Raw genomic sequence first — 20,111 nt, 5'->3', positions numbered from 1 at the left:
TTGGTAAATACATGAAATATGGCAGGGTAGTTATTTTTCATTGCATGTATTACATTTTGCATATGGAAAATACTCTATGGAGGTGTTGGAGGCCAGGGATCGGAATCAGACTTCTTTGCTAATCGTCACTTCTTTGTATAATTCCGAGAATATTTTGTTAGATCGGATGCTGTTTATTAGACTTACTATCGTGGTCACATTCACGCCGTATAGTTTTATAAGATTTGCAGTCAAATCCTTCGATTGTTCGCAAAGTGTCATCAGCCAAACAATTTGTCTTTTTTCACCTGAAACACATTTTTTTCTTTTCAACTTCTTTTCGTACCTCGCAAAAGCACGTAGGTCGTAAATCAGACTGGAATGATAAGAAAATATGGATGTAAAGTTTTGTTGCGTGTCTTCCTGTTGAATGCAACTATGAAGATCTGAATTAACCCTCTGTGCGCCACCGTCATTTTCTCTCCGTAGGGTTCTAAATGAAATTTAAGCATATTTGACCCATTGTCAAAGAAAGAGTTAAACGAGGAGCACCTGAAGATAATATGATCTTTTAACGTCACAAATTACAGATACACTGACCAACATGAACAGTTTTGTGTTTGTGTGTGTGTGTGTTTGATAAAGGATCTGCATGATTATGTATTTTTGCGAGAATATGTGTTAAAAAAGTGGATTTCGTTTCCTTGGTTTCAAGAGTTACAATGAAAGTTTGACATTAGTTTGCACAATGTTGGTGTTACTGCATTTTGTCCTTACATAGTGAAAGATTGACATTATGTTGAACAATGTTTATGTTTGTGTATAATGCAGGTTGTCTTTGTATGATGCTTTGTTTTTGTTTCTGTAAACGTTTCTGTTGCTCTGACATGAAATTAAACGAAATTCGAATTAAGAATAATCAAACAAAAGAAAAATGTATACAGCCGCTTGTATAAACCACATTTATATTGCATGTCCAAGTGATTTCAGTTAATCAATACTCCTAGTTTTAAAATAACACACAGTTTCCAAAATATAATTTTGGTATTGAATGTTTATTCTATTTATTTCAAAATTATGACAGTATTTTACCTCAAAGAAAGTAATGCAGAAAATAAAAACACACAAAAATTGAAATTGATATGGATACTTTAAAGAATAAACTGCAGCCATATGCAAAACATCAACAAACATTAAAGTGAAAGCTGACGACATTCTAAGCAAGTTAAACTTTAGGCTTCTTTAGCTGCATGCATGATTCCAGAAAGCTGAATCCTTACAAAGTGTTTGGAGTTAAAATCCAATAGATAACTTACCGCTGACTTAGATGTGCCGATTCAATGGATGGAAACAAACAAAATCGTTCGATGTATATAGTCATATGTGAGAAAACTTCCTCTCCATGCGCTTACAATAGATTGCACTACGATGTAAGGAAACTCAATTTGTTGTTATACTGGTAGTTGAATTACACAATCCAGGTACCAAACTAAAAGTGGCTATTGTAAGAGAATACGAATACCACTTTTCTTTTTGGTTCCTGTAGTGAAAAACGTTCTAATGTTCATCTTTCTCAGTTATTGTTACAATGACTTGCACAAGAAAATATCCACTGCATTGACGATACCAGTTGTTATGATAATAATAATAATAATAATAATGATGATAATATAAAATATTTATTTAGCGCTTAATACAACATGTTTCTAAGCGCTTTACAATGCTAAGCAACCAAACATACAAATCAGCTTAGAATAACATAATTTACTACAAATGCATACAGGGGCTACATAATCATTAATTCTGCTGTTGTTATGTGGTTGCCATCAAGAAGATCATAACTTATAAACAAAAGTTATCATACCCGCAGCTTGTATACCCCACTTCGTAATTCTGTCGGGAATGGAGTAGCCTCTTACCAGGGGTTATACCTTACCTGTAACAGTGTTTATACAAATTCATTTGGGGTTTGGCATAAAACTGTTGCTGTAATAAATGCTGAATTTCTGTTCAAGCTCAATGCTCGAAATTGCAGTGAATGTTTGCACGAAGCGCTCGAAAGTCAATCGAAATTCCGGGCAAAACTTAGACGTGATTTCGTGGAATTAAGGTTATGCTTTATTAGAATTCAAAAATATTTCACTATAACAACAAACGAAGTATTTTAAAGTCAAAACTGATTAAGTCTGAAATTGGCTAGGTCAAAAAGAGAAATTCTATCCAGATATAAACATGCTATAATCATACTTTTGAAAGTTAAAATTCAAAGCAATATTTCTCCTTTTTTTGTGAGTTTTTTCAGTGTCATGATTATCTTCTCCGTTTTTTCTTTACTCATAAAGCATGTATAGGCCTATGTCAAACTTTTGCATTGAAACCCAACAGAAACATTAAAATCAAGCATCCGGAACTTGCTACTTTGGCATACTCAGAACATGTTGTTATTAAGTGCAGCGAATTATGGTTGTATCAACGATTAACCCTAGTTGGTGTTATCATGGTGCTTAGAATATCCCATTTCACACACAAAGAAGGGAGGTCAATGCACTGAACAGACCCACACATCAGAACCCGTTTTATCAAAATGACATTCCTACATTTCCATCTTTACTGCTGGTCTTGAGATTTTAACATTTTACAGTCTAGTCTTGATGAGGTAACACAAATTAATTTTCCTATAACGGTCTTTACCATTACCGTGAAAAACATCAACAGATTGAAACAGCAACTTTCTAGTTAAAATGACTGCTGAGCAACAGTATGAAACTACTTGGTCAGTGGGCTGTCGATTTTAGTTTATCAAAGCAGACAGCGAGAAAACATGAACATTGCACGATATGAAAGTGTAAATGGCAAACAATGTGGTACGAGTTGTTTATTACATGCTCCAATCATGAAAGGAGTTTTGCTTTCTAACGATGAATAGATAAGATGACAAACACATCATATCACATCAAAGCTAATAATAGATGTCTTGTAATAGAGACTTCAACTGCTATGTCAAAGTGATGTGCGTGCTATTGATAACGATTGACAGATCAAGAGGGTTAAGTATTGAAGCAGGAGTGAAGTACTTTAACTTGTTTTTCAAGGCATCAAACGACGTCTGTGTGTAAAAGCTACAAATATAGACTTAGGGGCATGAGCGTGAGCTGGTCTATATAGGCACAACTTTGACAACGTTACAGTTTGAATTACAATGGGATTCTTTAAGAAGCATGTCAATATGCTACTTTAAGAACAGTGCCTTTGGCTATGGGTGACAAAGCTGATTTTTATCTCGCATTGAATTCCGTCATGGTTTTGATCTTTACAAGTACTCCTGTTGAACATTGCATATTTGACCACTATCTATTATTACTCCAAGAAACTTGATATCCTCGTTCAGCAGAGCGATTGAAATTCCTACAATGTGAGAAATAATCATGGTAAGACATAGTGTGCTGGACAAGCATACAATGTACTATAGAAATTTGAGAGTTCACTTTACCGCAGGTATCGGTTTCGAAGTATGTGGGAAAGAACAGAGTCTTTCTATAGAACAAGGACACTACTAAGGCTGACTGTAACTGACTGGCATTTTCTGCAGGTTTGGTTTAGGTATATTATGCCTCCTCTTCTCACGCTATCGTCTAGGAAGTATAATGACCCTTCACTTGCATTTTGAGATATTTATTGATCTTGACCACGACTGACGGACAAAAGATTGATCTTTCCCCTTTTGTGCACACAAAACATGCATCCTAATTCGTTTCTATCCATTAGAACACACACACATACACACACACACAAACAAACAAACAAACGATCCTAACACAGGCACAGAAATTTCCATGCAAACCATATAGCAAGTAGACAGCACACAAAGTAGGTTCACATAAAGCAGACAAATTAGCTCAAACACAATTATGAATCCATACTAACACACATAATCTAGTATTGTTTCAAAAGCTTTTGAATTCCCTATTATATTATTCTTACATTTTCAGGGAGGTTATTGAATATCCACTGGAATAAATACACCCAAATTTCATAAAACTTGTTCTAGGTTTTTAAAGTGTGATGACACTACGTGAATTGCTTAGATATTATCTTTGTCTTTTATTAACTATTTTTGACAAATAATGGAGGCAATAACTGATGGAGTATTTAAAAAATGAATATTGGGCATTTCGCAACGGTTACTAATCGCTTCAATCCCAGATAATTCATATCACGCTCGACTTCCGAAACAATTATCTACTGGCAAAATGGTGCGTAGAGTCTTTTTCTACAAAACACTTAATTGACTAATTAGATTTTTACAGGCAGTCCTCCACACAATTGAACGATAATCCAAATGGGGCTTAATTAAACCCTTTGTATAAAATAAGGACGGCGTCTTGCGGCATACATGGCCTTATTCTCTTGAAGCAGTACACCGCAGAAGAGAATTTGGCTTTTACATTGGCAATGTGATTGTTCTATGTGAGAGTGTCGTTTAGGATCACACCTAAATACTTGCAGGAGTTTCTTTGTTGTACGCAAAAATCATTAACCATAACATTAATGTTATCAAAGAGCTGTGTGTTTTGTTTTTGGGGTTTTTTTGCGCATAGGTGTGACAATAATGTATCCACACTTTTCCCGCTTAGCAGAGGTCGATTGTACCTGAGCCAGTTCGTAATCGCCGTTAAATCCTGATTTAAACTCTTTTCTAAAAGTCATAAGGATTGTTTGATGCATAGTAAAGGCAAGTGTCGTCAGCGTATAGGAATAGAGCGTAATGTTGAAGGAGTGAATAACAGAAAAGAGTGAATTTCGAGTGAAATTGGAGTGAATTTTGAGTGAAAATTTTCACCTTCACTAATTTTGGAGTGCCCTAAGGGATCACTCGAAGATTTTGGAGTGATCCCTAACACTCTCAGCCCTAGACCAGACCACAAGACAAGGGGAGGGCAGAAGTATGCTATATAAAAATTATCACATATTATGCAGAAATATGTCGCATTACAACATATCTAACAAACGTCAGTGATATTTAATTCAGGTACATGTGCTTCACCGATTATGGAAACATGAAGAGTTTGTTTGCAAAAACCGACAAGTCCATTTTTGAAGATTTTGAAAAACCGTCTCTGTCATAAAGTACAAAATAATACCTTTTAAATGATATATTGGTCACTACATATGAAGGTACATTTTTGAAGTTATGGTCAAAAAAAGCAAAAATTTTCTTATTATTCTCTTTATTTTTCTTGACCTTTAATCGCAAATATCTCCATTTGGCAAATATGGACTTATCGGTTTTTGCAAAGTCTTCACATCTTCCCCTGATAATTAACATGTTCCAAAGGGGCTGGCTATAGAACTTGACTTTCAGGTGCCGCACCCAATACTTGCCCGAATATCAAAAGCAAACACATGTTGAAAGAAAGAAAAAACCTCAACTAAGCATATTTTTGTTGTTTTTCATCAACTGAATTTCACTGGGTAATAAAACGGGGTCGTCCCATTAGACCGACACCCACGAGTAATGGCCTACGAGTTCGACATTGAAAATTGGCCCATAGGACATACAGCCCACGAGTTCGATGTTGGATAGATGGACACAGAATTATTCGGACATTCAGCCAATGTTATAAAGTTATTGGATCTCATCTGATAATCTACCTTTGTGATTTGTGGGTTTGATGCCTACAACCCTAAAAAGGTAAATATAAAGATAATTTCACGAAATTATACTTTTTCAAAAAGTGAATATTTCCTCGACTCGTCACTGATGTATGATAAGGGTAATATTATTCCTCCTTGCCTTATGGAAGAGGGAAGTCAAGTATTCTTTTATCATCCAAGAAAAGTGAAAATACCTTTGATTTTTTTATATTTTCTTCATATCGTTGTACACATATGACATCACAAGCTGTAGTAGTTTTCCCATCCAGCAGTGACTAAGCAGGAAAAAAATAACTTTTAAACGGATTGTCAGACTTTCCGCAACTCTTGCTGATGTGTTCTATTCTCTCTTAACAATTGAAAAAAAAGAAGAAAAAAAGTATTTTGAAGAAACAGAAACAAATACAATTTGAATTGAACAGTAATTTCATTGACAAAGACTGGAAGCAGCCAAAAACAGGAGTAGTCTTTTCATGGTTTCCCAACATGATAATATTTTGAGAAAGTTGTTTATGTGGACGACAAAAAGGCTTTGGAATTTGGTTTGTTGCACTACTATTTTGTTTATTTTTCTTTCAGTCCGAAGATTGTACACCTTGTAGTGCTTGCTGCAGGTCACATAATATGATGGTACCCACATTTGTAACACTGCCCTCGTGACGTCAGTATTCTAAGATAATTTGCAATTTTTGTGTATGTTTGTACCAGTTGCCTTGTTCATATCATTTATAGCCATGGTGAATATAACATGGTATAATACACAAACAATTGGGTTCCATCGCTCTTTCAGCATATCGATACCGCATTTGTTAAAATCAAGTAAGAATTAATATGTACATTATCTCAAAAAGGAACTTACGCCAAAAAAGTAAAGAAAAAGCAGCAAACTGCCTTTCATGTTGTCAAAAAGTTAAAAGTACTATATCAATTCAATTGAATACAATCAGATGTCATTTTCATGATCAAGATAACATAATACAAAATGTGCACAGTTTTAAGGAAAGTTTCAATATGCTAAAGAAATGATATTAAGTCGTTATACTACTTACGTACAAAGCATCTAGATATCTATTAAATCAAATATAAAATTCACCTTATAATCAAGTTATGCACAACATCAAGTGCATATGGCAGATGGAATTTCCCTCTGCAGTCGGTAATATTGGGGTCTGCACCGTGATGAAGAAAGTAGAGGATAAGGGCTTTCTCAGGTGGAACATTGCCATCAAAGGAATCATGAATGATCTGCGTTTGATAAAGAGAAATACATTGTATATGCATAAGGGATTCGTCATGAGAAGTTACAAGGTATAGTGGGTCCATAGTTTTGGTTTAGGTGAGGATTCAGCTTTTTACTGTTACCAAAATACTTGTAGTTTATGAAATGATTAAAATCATACAATTCTAGAGGAATTCAAAGTCTACTTGATGAAAATCATTTTTGAAATGGCTCATGTATCCTAAAGCAAATTAAAACAACGAGGGTTCAAAAGTTAATTAGCAAGACATTGATTTTTTAAAGCGAGCTATCTAAAGCCAGAGAAGAACTCTGAGAGGGCAGACCTCTGCCAAGTAATAAATTCCCACCAAATGGCCTTGCTCTTCCATAGAGAACAGTAAATTCCATCATACGTATATGGATGCTCTAATCCACAATATACATTACAAGCCTCTTGTTATTTCATCAATCCTCAACTTTCCAGGGTCATGTTATATATAGATATACATAATTCATAATGTATGAACTGGTTTTATCTGTCACAATGTTTTCTTCGAATTTTCTTCAGTGCCCATACTTTGGATGACATAAGATAAATTAAAGCAAATGTCAATGTGTATGTCGTTGAGCTCATATACCTGCCAAAATATTGAAATTTTTTTATTAAATCCACGAAAGTTTCTGGGTCACTACCAAAGGTTCATCATCTGTTCCTTGAATCTGTCATTCTCAACCTTTCCTGCAAGTTTCCTCCAAATCTGTTTACGGCTTATTTTGAACACGGACAACAACCAAAAAAAAAACAAACAAACAAAAAAACAAGCGGTAATGAAAAGATAACCTCCTCCCTTGGAGGAGGTAGCAAAAAAACCCTGAAATGTTGTTTGATAAATTTGTCATCAAATTATGATTATTTTGTCATTGAATGGGTAACTATGGAAATAGGACTAAAGAATCGTGCTCTTCGAGCAGTCATGGGAGTGAATTTGGTATTTTTCGTCTGCGACATTACATAATAAGTTGATTGATAAACATGAAATTCGAAGGTTTTCTGTACACAATGGTTAAAAAAGATGTACCTTATGTTATAGGGCCTATTTTTTTTCTTTCAATGCAGGAACAATATATAATGTTGTTCAGATATCAAATCTCAATTCCCAGAATTCCACACAAGGTTATATATAACTAGGGGCAGGAATTGAGAATTGGTCAATAAATGAGGTAAAAGGGTTTGGGTGGGAAAAAAACTTAGATAATAGTTTGATTTAGATAGCTATTAATGATTGATTATATAAATGCATGGAACAGGGGTGATTATTCTCCACTAACTGATTTCAGTCTACATCCTGTAATTTCGTTTGTTAGATTTGTTTGCGTTATTTTTTCTTCTTATTCTTTCTTCTCTTTTGTAACAAGCTAACATATGAAATATATAATATAGGAATTAAGCTTCATGCATGTACCACAGATCTACTATGTTTCACTTTTTTGTTTTGTTATGTAACTAATTTGTGTTATAAGCTTGTGATTTTTAGAATTTCCGGACAGACCGAAATACAGCCATCTGGTTGAGCCCAGTACCGTGACGAAATAGAATGAAATCGAAGGAAATAAAAATAAACGATGAAATATCAGCAAAACACATCAATAAGTTCTGAAGATAATCTGGCCATCCATTTACAAGTAAAAATGTCTTTCATTGAGTTTTTGCGCTGCCATCGTTGAGAAGACTACAGCAGTTCGTGACGTCACCACTGGACAATGATGTAAATCACTGCTCAATGATCAATAATCAAATCACCAAAATGTTCTACTTTTGCTTTAAAAAAGAAATGATTTTTTTTCGGAATTCTTGCAAATCAATCTGAAAAATCTTAAACTTTGCTTAACAAGGGGACCCATTGGGTCAAGTGATCGTCATCACCTGCCTAATATTAGTCTTGAGATAGTTTTGTTTGAAAAAAAAAAAATCAGATTAATTGTAGAAAGTCAACTGTACATTGTACACAAAAAATAGGATATACTTGTATACATTATGTATATACGAATAGACTGACTACACTTAACTGTGACTATACTGCTTTAAAATGTACAGCGGATACCTTTGTTATCGAAAGTGAGCATTCAACTTGTCATTTGTCATCTTTACAGAGTCTGACATCTGTGTGAAGACACGTCGGTCAACACCGTGATCCACAAGAGCCTCTATCACAGATGAGTGGCCATGCCATGTGACAAGGTGCAATGGCGCGAAACCTGTCCAATTAGTGCTGTTAATCAGTTCAACAGCATAGAAAAATTGGGGAAAAATAGTCAACTCTATACCAAAGACAAAGCATCACACTAATACCTGCATACATTCATTACATCCCTGAAGAAATGAGTATTGCATTGATAATACATTGAATACCACATACCATTACTTCGAAGAAATGGCTCGAGGTTCTGGAACAGCATTGACAACACTCTAAATGGTGCTTAATAATGATAATTGTGAATTTATATTGCGCAGTTTCTATGAAGCATGATTATATACTCAACTGCGCATAACAATAAGGTATAATCAAAGAAAGAAAGTCAGCTTCATAAAGAAGTAACACAATCTGATTCTTAACTGGAAGTCATTAAATATAAAGAGAAGTACAATTAAGGGACTGATAACTGCATTATTACATTCCATAAAAGGTATCTGATATCTGGAGACCATGTAGGTGACGTACTAATCTGTGACTATGGAAAACTTTCATAAAATATATGTTTTAAGGAGATTTTTTAAACTGTTGATTGATGATGTATGTTTGAATTTGACTTTTCCTTCCTTTAAATCAAAGAAATAAATCTTTCAGTAATCCCCACAAAAACGAACGAATTATCTTTTTTGTGATCTCATATAAATGAATTAACGAATGAATAAATGTTTTTTTTTTAATAAGAGTAAGGCTTTCACTATTTGGCAATTCTTTAAATTGAACTTCAAGTTTCTACCCATGCCTTGGCGATCTCTCCTGAAAACTGAATTGAAGACCACTCGCTTTAGTTTCTTAATATGCCTATCTTTAGTTTGTTTTCCTGCCTGCTCCATCCCTTCTGCCGTTTTTTGTCCTTGTCATAGTCGTTCCTTTCTGCTTATTTCGCCTGGCGTCATGATACTTAAATTTTTATACATGGAGTTCTTGACGGATCTTGAGATCCCTCTTTTCCTAGAGCAATCAAAAACTGCATACAGCGCTGTAGGAGATTTGTGATACCTACCCTCGCACCGTTAGTGACCGGAAAGATGACAACACCTAGATGTCCATGCTCAGCTGCCCTATTAGGGGTGTCGTGCCTTCTATTGAGTCAGTGACATCAGCATCTTTGCTGAGGAGATGTCTCACAATGCGAACTTGGCCTTCTGCAGTTGCAACACCTAAGGCTGTATCTATGGAAATGTCAAGACGAACACTTGACTCCATGAGAATTGAAACAACCGGAAGATTTCCTCCTTGGATTGCAATATGTAAAGGCCTTTGACCTTTCCGATTGGTTGCATTCACATTTGCATCTTTGTTCACAACAGCTGTGACTATTTGGAGGTTCCCTGCTCTCACCGCTATGTACAAAGGTGTTCCTTCATTCATCACTGGAACATAAGCATCCGCACCATTGTCGAGAAGACATTTGAACAACTCCAAATCACCTCTCCGAATAGCAATATGTAGCGGTGTCACGCCACTTTCATTAGCTTCATTTATATTTGCTCCTCTTTGTATCAAATAGCATGACGCCTGTAAGTGGTCTTCTTGAAACGCCATATGTAGAGGATTGAATCCCTCTTCAGTCCTTTTATTTACACTGGAGTCATTCTCAGTGAGACACCTGAGTACCTCTAAATTCTATTTCCGTGAAATAATGCATATTGAACAGGATAGATACTATCGTCATCACTCGTGCTGCAGTCAGCACTATTGTCAGCAAGACAGGAAACGATTTCAACATCATCATTTCTACAAGCTAAGTGCATGGGTGCGATACCAGCAGAATTGACACAATTAACATCAGCTCTCTCTTTGATAAGTTAATCAATAACATCGTAATTCCTATTGTGGATAGCCAACTCAAGACACGTAACGCCATCTTTTTTTGTCAGTGCTGACATTTGAACTGTTGAGGACCAAATATTTCACCATTTCAAGATGCCCATTAATTGCTGTAATGTGTGAAGGGGTTAATCCCTTTTCCTCTTGGACATTTACTTTTGCTTTTGCATCTAGAAGAAGATATATACATATTTCATGGTAGTTCCAAAAGCATAGCAACATGTAGAGGTGTGCGACTTTTAGTATCAGCTGTATGCACATCAGCTCCTTGCTCAACAAGATACGTTGCCTCTTCCAGATGTCCATTTTCACATGCATAGTGTAAAGGAGCCTTCCCAAAATTATCAGCAGAATTCACATTACCTCCATGTTCAAAAAGATACTTTGCAACCTCAAGTTGTCCATTTTGAGATGCAAATTGTAAAGGAATGTTTCAATCTTTTGTAACAGAATTCACTTCAGTTCCTTGTTTAACTAGATATCCCGGTGTCCATTTTCACATGAGTATAGTAAAGGAGACTTCCCACATTTTTCCTCAGACTTCATAATAGCTCCTTGTTCAACAAGATACTTTGCCACTCTAAAGTGTTCATTTAGACATGAATGATGTAAAGGAGTTTTCTCAAGGTTGGCGGCAAAATTTACATCACCTCCTAGTTCAACAAGATACGTTGAATGTATACTTCAAGGTGTCCATTGTCACTGTAAGATACATGCCAAGATGAGAAGACCGTAACTTTCTTAAGGAATAGCATTTATGTCAGCTCCTTGTCCAGTTAGATACATTGCAATTTCAAAATGTCCATTCTGCCATGCACAGTGTAAAGGACTGGTGCCATTTTTGACAGAATTCACATTAGTCCCATGGTGGACCAAATACTTAGCAACTTCAAGGTGTCCATTAATACATGCACTTGCTAAAGGAGTGATACCATATTTGTCCGCGGAATTAACATCAGCTCCTTGTTCAATAAGATACTTCGTCACGTCTAGGTGTCCATATTCACATGCGTAATGAAAAGGAGTTTTCTCCAATTTGTCGGTAAAATTCACTTCGGCTCCTTGTTCTACAAGGTACTTTGCCACTTCAAGGTGTTCATTCCTACATGCATTTGCTAAAGGGGTGATCTCCAATTTGTCGGAAGAATTCACCTCAGCTCCTTGTTCAAGTAGATACTTCGTCACTTCAAGGTGTCCATTCTCACATGCATTTGCCAGTGGAGTTCTCTCCAATTTGTCGGAAGAATTCACCTCAGCTCCTTGTTCAATTAGATACTTCGTCACTTCAAGGTATCCATTCTCACATGCATTTGCTAAAGGAGTGATCTCCAATTTGTCGGAAGAATTCACCTCAGCTCCTTGTTCAATTAGATACTTCGTCACTTCAAGGTATCCATTGTCACAAGCAAATTGTAATGGAGTGTTTCCATTTTTCGAGGCAGAATTAACTTCTGTTCCTTGTTCAACGAAATATTTTGCCACTTCAAGGTGTCCATTCCTACATGCATAATGAAAAGGAGTTCTCTTCAATTTGTCGGCAAAATTCACTTCAGCTCCTTGTTCTACTAGGTACTTTGCTACTTCAAGGTGTCCACCCCAACATGCATTTGCTAAAGGAGTGAACTCGAATATGTCGGAAGAATTCACCTCAGCTCCTTGTTCAACTAGATACCTCGTCACTTCAAGGTGTCCATTCTCACATGCATTTGCTAAAGGAGTGATCTCAAATTTGTTGGAAGAATTCACCTCAGCTCCTTGTTCAACGAGATACTTCGTCACTTCAAGGTGTCCATTCTCACATGCATTTGCTAAAGCAGTGATCTCAAATTTGTTGGAAGAATTCACCTCAGCTCCTTGTTCAACGAGATACTTCGTCACTTCAAGGTGTCCATTCCCACATGCATTTGCTAAAGGAGTGATTCCAGATATGTTGGAAGAATTCACCTCAGCTCCGTGTTCAATTAGATACTTCGTCACTTCAAGGTGTCCATTCTCACATGCATAATAAAAAGGAGTGTTCCAAAATATGTCGGAAGAATTCACCTCAGCTCCTTGATCAATTAGATACTTCGTCACTTCAAGGTGTCCATTCTTACATGCATTTGCTAAAGAAGTGATCTCAAATATGTCGGAAGAATTCACCTCAGATCCGTGTTCAAGTAGATACTTTGTCACTTCAAGGTGTCCATTTCCACATGCATTTGCTAAAGGAGTGATCTCCAATTTGTTGGAAGAATTCACCTCAGCTCCTTGTTCAACTAGATACTTCGTCATGTCAAGGTGTCCATTCCTACATGCATTTGCTAAAGGAGTGATCTCAGATATGTCGGCAGAATTCACTTCAGCTCCTTGTTCAACCAGATACTTTGCCACTTCAAGGTGTCCATTCTTAGATGCAAATTGCAAAGGATTGTCTCCTTCTTTTGTGGCACAGTTCAGATCACCTCCTTGTTCAACAAGATACTTTGCCACCTCAGGGTGTCCATAGTAGCATGCAATTTGTAGGGGAGTGTGTCCTTCCTTGTCGACAGAATTCATGTCTGCCCCGTGGTCATGAAGTATTTTGACAACACAGAGGTGCCCAAACTGACAAGCAATGTGCAATGCCTCTGAGTCATTGCTGTTTTCATGATTGATAGCAGATCCATGATCAACGAAGAAGGAAACAACATCCGGGTGTCCTTTCCAAGATGCCAAATGGAGGGCAGTATGATTGTATCTATCAACAGCATTTACATCAGCTCCTTGTTCAGTAAGATACTTTGCCATTTTAACATATCCATTTTGACACGCAAAATGCAAAGGAGTGTTACCATTTATGTCGGCATAATTCACTTCAGCTCCTTGTTCAACTAGATACTTTGCCACTTCGAGGTGTCCATTTTCACATGCGTATTGTAAAGGAGATTCCCCGAATTTACACTGAGCATTCACATCAACTCCTTGTTCAACAAGATACTTTGCCACTTCCAGGTGTCCCTCCTGACATGCAATTAGTAGGGGAGTATGTCCTTCCTTGTCGACAGAATTCATGTCTGCTTTGTGGTCATGAAATATTTTGACAACACCGAGGTGCCCATACTTACAAGCAATGTGCAGAGGTTGTGAGACATTGCTTTTATCATGACTGATAACAGATCCATGATCAACGAGGAAGGAAACAACATTTGGGTGTCCTTTCCAAGATGCCAAATGGAGGGCAGTGCGATTGTATTTATCAACAGCATTTACATCAGCTCCTTGTTCAGTAAGATACTTTGCCAATTCCAAATGGCCGTTTTGACATGCAATATGGACCGGAGTGTCTCCAAAATTGTCGACACAATTCATGCCTGATCCATGATTTAGAAGTATTTTAGCAACTTCGAGATGTCCGTTGTAACTTGCAAAAAGCAGAGGATCCACAGTATTGATGTTTGAATCCTTTACATCAACTCCGTGATCCAAAAGAAAGGACACAACATCTGTGTGTCCTTTGAAGGATGCCAGGATGAGGGGACTCCTACACTTTTCATCAGTAGCACTGACATCAGCTTCTTGTTCAATAAGATACTTTGCCATTTTAACATATCCATTTTCACAAGCAACATGTAAAGGAGTGTTACCATCTTTGTCGGCAGAATTTACTTCAGCTCCTTGTTCAACTAGATACTTTGCCACTTCGAGGTGTCCATTTTCACATGCGTATTGTAAAGGAGATTCCCCGAATTTACACTGAGCATTCACATCAACTCCTTGTTCAACAAGATACTTTGCCACTTCCAGGTGTCCCTCCTGACATGCAATTAGTAGGGGAGTATGTCCTTCCTTGTCGACAGAATTCATGTCTGCTTTGTGGTCATGAAATATTTTGACAACACCGAGGTGCCCATACTTACAAGCAATGTGCAGAGGTTGTGAGACATTGCTTTTATCATGACTGATAACAGATTCATGATCAACGAGGAAGGAAACAACATTTGGGTGTCCTTTCCAAGATGCCAAATGGAGGGCAGTGCGATTGTATTTATCAACAGCATTTACATCAGCTCCTTGTTCAGTAAGATACTTTGCCAATTCCAAATGGCCGTTTTGACATGCAATATGGACCGGAGTGTCTCCAAAATTGTCGACACAATTCATGCCTGATCCATGATCTAGAAGTATTTTAGCAACTTCGAGATGTCCGTTGTAACTTGCAAAAAGTAGAGGATCCACAGTATTGATGTTTGAATCCTTTACATCAACTCCGTGATCCAAAAGAAAGGACACAACATCTGTGTGTCCTTTGAAGGATGCCAGGATGAGGGGACTCCTACACTTTTCATCAGTAGCACTGACATCAGCTTCTTGTTCAATAAGATACTTTGCCATTTTAACATATCCATTTTCACAAGCAACATGTAAAGGAGTGTTACCATCTTTGTCGGCAGAATTTACTTCAGCTCCTTGTTCAACTAGATACTTTGCCACTTCGAGGTGTCCATTTTCACATGCGTATTGTAAAGGAGATTCCCCGAATTTACACTGAGCATTCACATCAACTCCTTGTTCAACAAGATACTTTGCCACTTCCAGGTGTCCCTCCTGACATGCAATTAGTAGGGGAGTATGTCCTTCCTTGTCGACAGAATTCATGTCTGCTTTGTGGTCATGAAATATTTTGACAACACCGAGGTGCCCATACTTACAAGCAATGTGCAGAGGTTGTGAGACATTGCTTTTATCATGACTGATAACAGATCCATGATCAACGAGGAAGGAAACAACATTTGGGTGTCCTTTCCAAGATGCCAAATGGAGGGCAGTGCGATTGTATTTATCAACAGCATTTACATCAGCTCCTTGTTCAGTAAGATACTTTGCCATTTTAACATATCCATTTTCACAAGCAACATGTAAAGGAGTGTTACCATCTTTGTCGGCAGAATTTACTTCAGCTCCTTGTTCAACTAGATACTTTGCCACTTCGAGGTGTCCATTTTCACATGCGTATTGCAAAGGTGATTCTCCTAATTCAGTCTCAGCATACACATTAGCTCCTTGTTGAACAAGATATTTTGTCACTTCCAGGTGTCCAAAGCGACCCGCACAGTGAATTGGAGTGTAACTATATTTGTCGACAGAATTTACCCCCGCTCCTTGTTCAACGAGTTTTTTCACGACAACGATATTTCCTTCTTGACAGGCAGCATGTAGGGGTTTTAAGACGTTAATATCAACTGGACTGATATCAGCTCCATTATGCAAAAGGAATGACACAATATCTTCACTTCCTTTCAAACATGCTTGGATTAAGGGACTGAAAGTGTTTTCATCAGCAGCATTTACGTCAGCTCCTTGTTCAACAAGATATTTTACCACTTCGAGGTGTCCATTCTTAGATGCAAATTGCAAAGGAGTGTTTCCTTCTTTTGTGGCAGAATTCACATCAGCTCCTCGTTCAACAAGATATTTTACCACTTCGAGGTGTCCATTCCAAGATGCAAAATGCAAAGGAGTCTTTCCTTCTTTTGTGGCAGAATTCACATCAGCTCCTCGTTCAACAAGATATTTTACCACTTCGCGGTGTCCATTCTTAGATGCAAATTGCAAAGGAGTGTTTCCTTCTTTTGTGGCAGAATTCACATCAGCTCCTCGTTCAACAAGATATTTTGCCACTTCCAGGTGTCCAAAGCGACACGCACAGTGAATTGGAGTGTCGCTATATTTGTCAACAGAATTTACCCCTGCTCCTTGTTTAACGAGTATTTTCACAACAACGATATTTCCTTCTTGACAGGCAGCATGTAGGGGTTTTAAGACGTTGATATTAACTGGACTGATATCAGCTCTGTTATGCAAAAGGAATGACACAATATCTTTACTTCCTTTCAAACATGCTTGGATTAGGGGACTGGAAGTGTTTTCATCAGCAGCATTTACGTCAGCTCCTTGTTCAACAAGATAATTTGTCATTTCAAGATATCCAAATGCAGATGCAAATTGCAAAGGAGTGTTTCCTTCTTTAGTGGCAGAATTCACATCAGATCCTCGTTCAACAAGATATTTTGCCACTTCGAGGTGTCCATTCTTAGATGCAAATTGCAAAGGAGTGTTTCCTTCTTTTGTGGCAGAATTCACATCAGCTCCTCGTTCAACAAGATATTTTACCACTTCGAGGAGTCCATTCTTAGATGCAAAGTGCAAAGGAGTGTTTCCTTCTTTTGTGGCAGAATTCACATCAGCTCCTCGTTCAACAAGATATTTTACCACTTCGAGGTGTCCATTCTTAGATGCAAAGTGCAAAGGAGTGTTTCGTTCTTTTGTGGCAGAATTTACATCAGCTCCTTGTTCAACAAGATATTTTACCACTTCGAGGTGTCCATTCTTTGATGCAAATTGCAAAGGAGTTTCTCCTTCTTTTGTGGCACAGGTCAGATCACCTCCTTGTTCAACAAGATACTTTGCCACCTCAGGGTGTCCATAGTAGCATGCAATTTGTAGGGGAGTGTGTCCTTCCTTGTCGACAGAATTCATGTCTGCTCCGTGGTCATGAAGTATTTTGACAACACCGAGGTGGTCATACTGACAAGCAATGTGCAGAGGTTGTGAGACATTGCTTTTTTCATGATTGATAACAGATCCATGATCAACGAGAAAAGAAACAACATCCGGATGTCCTTTCCAAGATGCCAAATGGAGGGCAGTGCGATTGTATCTATCAACAGCATTTACATCGGCTCCTTGTTCAGTAAGATACTTTGCCATTTCCAGATGTCCGTGTTGACATGCGTATTGTAAAGGAGTGTTTCCATCTTTCGTGGCAAAATTCACTTCTGCTCCATGTTCTACCAGATGTATTGCCACGCCAGTCTGTTTACTTTCACATGCACATCGTAAAGGAGTGGTTCCAATGTTGTCGATTGAATTCACATTAGCTCCTTGTTCAAGGAGAAACTTTGTCACTTTAAGATGTCCATTTTTGCAGGCATAATGTAACGGAGTCTTACCATCTTTGGTGGCGGAATTGACATCAGCCCCACGGTCAACGAGGTCCTTTGCTATTTCAGTTTGTCCATATTGACCTGAATAATGTAAAGAAGTATTCCCAAATTCGTCGCAAGAATTGACATCTGCTTTATGGTCAACCAGAAACTTCCAGAATTCCGGATATTCGTTTTGGCATGGACTATGTAATACCGTCATACCTTGTCTGTAAGACATCACATTTGCTCCATGGTGAACGAGTATATTGGTTGCACTGAGATGTTCATCACAACATGTAGCGTGTGATTGATTGCAGTCATTGTTGCCCCCAGCACAGAGATCGTCTCCATAATCTTCAAGATAAGAAACATCTGATGATCTTTGTTCAACAGGGTCGTGCGTATCGTCACGACAACGCCGACGGCATATCTTTGAGGAACAGTTGTTTTCCATAATTGTATTCGAGCCTATTAAGACAGAATCACGCAAAGTTGATCAACCTATGTGCGGATGAACTGATCAGTTTTGCTAAGTAGAGCCGATTTAATCGAGTGCCTTGACAGCGAAATCACAGTGCGGCAGTTTTAAGGTGATGACATTCAGATTCAATGGAGTAGGTAGCCTACGGACAGTACTAATTAAGGCGTTGTTGTACGTACACTCGCAGTACGATGTTACTTGTCAAATGCAGGCAGAATTTTATAAACAAAACGCCAACGCTGCTGAACATGGAAACTGCTCGAGGATCTTGTCTGTCTCTTGCGGCCTTTACTTCAGTGCACTGCCAAAGTATGCAGCACAGGCCAGAAAATAGATACCACAACCCTGAAACAGAACGGAACAATAATCCTTGCCATGCCATTGGTTGACTGCTCATGACATGACATTTGAACAGCAAAGGTACCAATGCATGAGCATGCAATTGTGTTGCGAAGTTTTGGACGGTCGCCAAAAAGATTATACTTACACAATTCTGTAAGCTCGTCATTTACCGTGTAGTTTGGCATTCACAATGCCGCAAGATTTGTGTGTGTGTGTGTGTGTGTGTGTGTGTTTGCTTTTATCTTTTGATACTCAGGCATTTAGGGACCTCCTAATGGCGTTAAAATTTTGTGAGTTTTTAACCTACTGTTAGTGATGTAGGTCCTATTAATGACGTAAAATTTTCAATGTATTTTGACGTCATATTAATGACGTATTAATGACTTAAGATCTAAGTTGCTTCGCGACGTGTTCAGCAAGTTATGAAAACGACATATTAATTACGTTGAATTTATTTTGTTTTGCAACGAATTCCTGACGTTATATGAACGATGTATATGTTTTAGGTGAAATTTACTTTTGCGACGTATCTATGACGTCATATAAAAGACATACAATTTAAGTCAGTTTTACTAGCATTCTTCACGTCATATTAACGACGTATAACTGACAAGTAGAAAATTTCGTTGCTTTGCAAAGTATAATCTGTGACGATATATTAGCGATCAATTGATAACGTAAAGTTTACGTCGATTTGCCACATACTTGTGACGTAAACAGCGTGTAAACAACATGTTTGTGACGTTCTGATGTGATATTTTGTCTTTTAAACTAATATTCTAAACGTCATAAAACTGTCCTTGTATGACCACACAGACGTCAGACAGACGTCACAAATATGACGTCTTTTTGACGCCTTCCATTTGAGCAAAGATACATTTTAAGATAAAGTCTAAGACGTCTAAATGACGTCCATTATCTTTGCTTACTTACGACGTAAAGACGACATATTACGTCGCCTTTCTAATGTATAAATAGACGTCATTCTGACGTGTCTCTGCTATCAGGGATCACAAGTCATCATGTATACACAATTCAGACAATCACTCAACATGAAAACGACGAAAGAACCAACGCGTATACAACCTTCAATGTATTCACACTTCAAAATGATCATGGCTGCGTGACAGACGACGATTTCTTCAAACAGTGTCTTTCGTTTCTGCGAGACTTGTTCTTTACGTAGGCCTACTAAAGCCACTAGAAGGAGACTGGTTCAAATCCTGGCAAAATCATGGACCACGTCGATCCCCGTTTACCATATTTTCCACCACAACAGTTCTTTTAAACCGTTTTCAGAAGTGTCTCGTACCACATGCCGCAAGCAGCTTCCCATTGAGGGAAGACACTGGAAAAGATAGAGAGTCGGGAGGGGGAGCTGCTGTAAATGGCTCAAGGCGTGTAGAATA

At 37.7% G+C, this 20,111-nt stretch overlaps 1 protein-coding gene across 1 annotated transcript; it reads right to left on the bottom strand.

The window, feature by feature from the left end:
• Positions 1–10,671: 10,671 nt before the first annotated feature.
• Positions 10,672–18,397, bottom strand: LOC139715894 (uncharacterized). The gene has a single exon (XM_071627447.1). It carries the CDS (start codon positions 18,331–18,333, stop codon positions 11,674–11,676), a length of 6,660 nt encoding a protein of 2,219 aa, XP_071483548.1. The 5' UTR covers positions 18,334–18,397; the 3' UTR covers positions 10,672–11,673.
• Between the last annotated feature and the right edge of the window lie 1,714 nt (positions 18,398–20,111).

Source organism: Diadema antillarum, unplaced genomic scaffold, assembly GCF_040938485.1.
Source record: "Diadema antillarum isolate AM-2024a unplaced genomic scaffold, OU_Dant_1.0 scf00000057, whole genome shotgun sequence".
Taxonomy (NCBI): Eukaryota; Metazoa; Echinodermata; class Echinoidea; order Diadematoida; family Diadematidae; genus Diadema; species Diadema antillarum.
The sequence above is the reverse complement of the archived record's forward strand: the minus strand, read 5'-3'. Positions and strand labels throughout refer to the sequence as shown.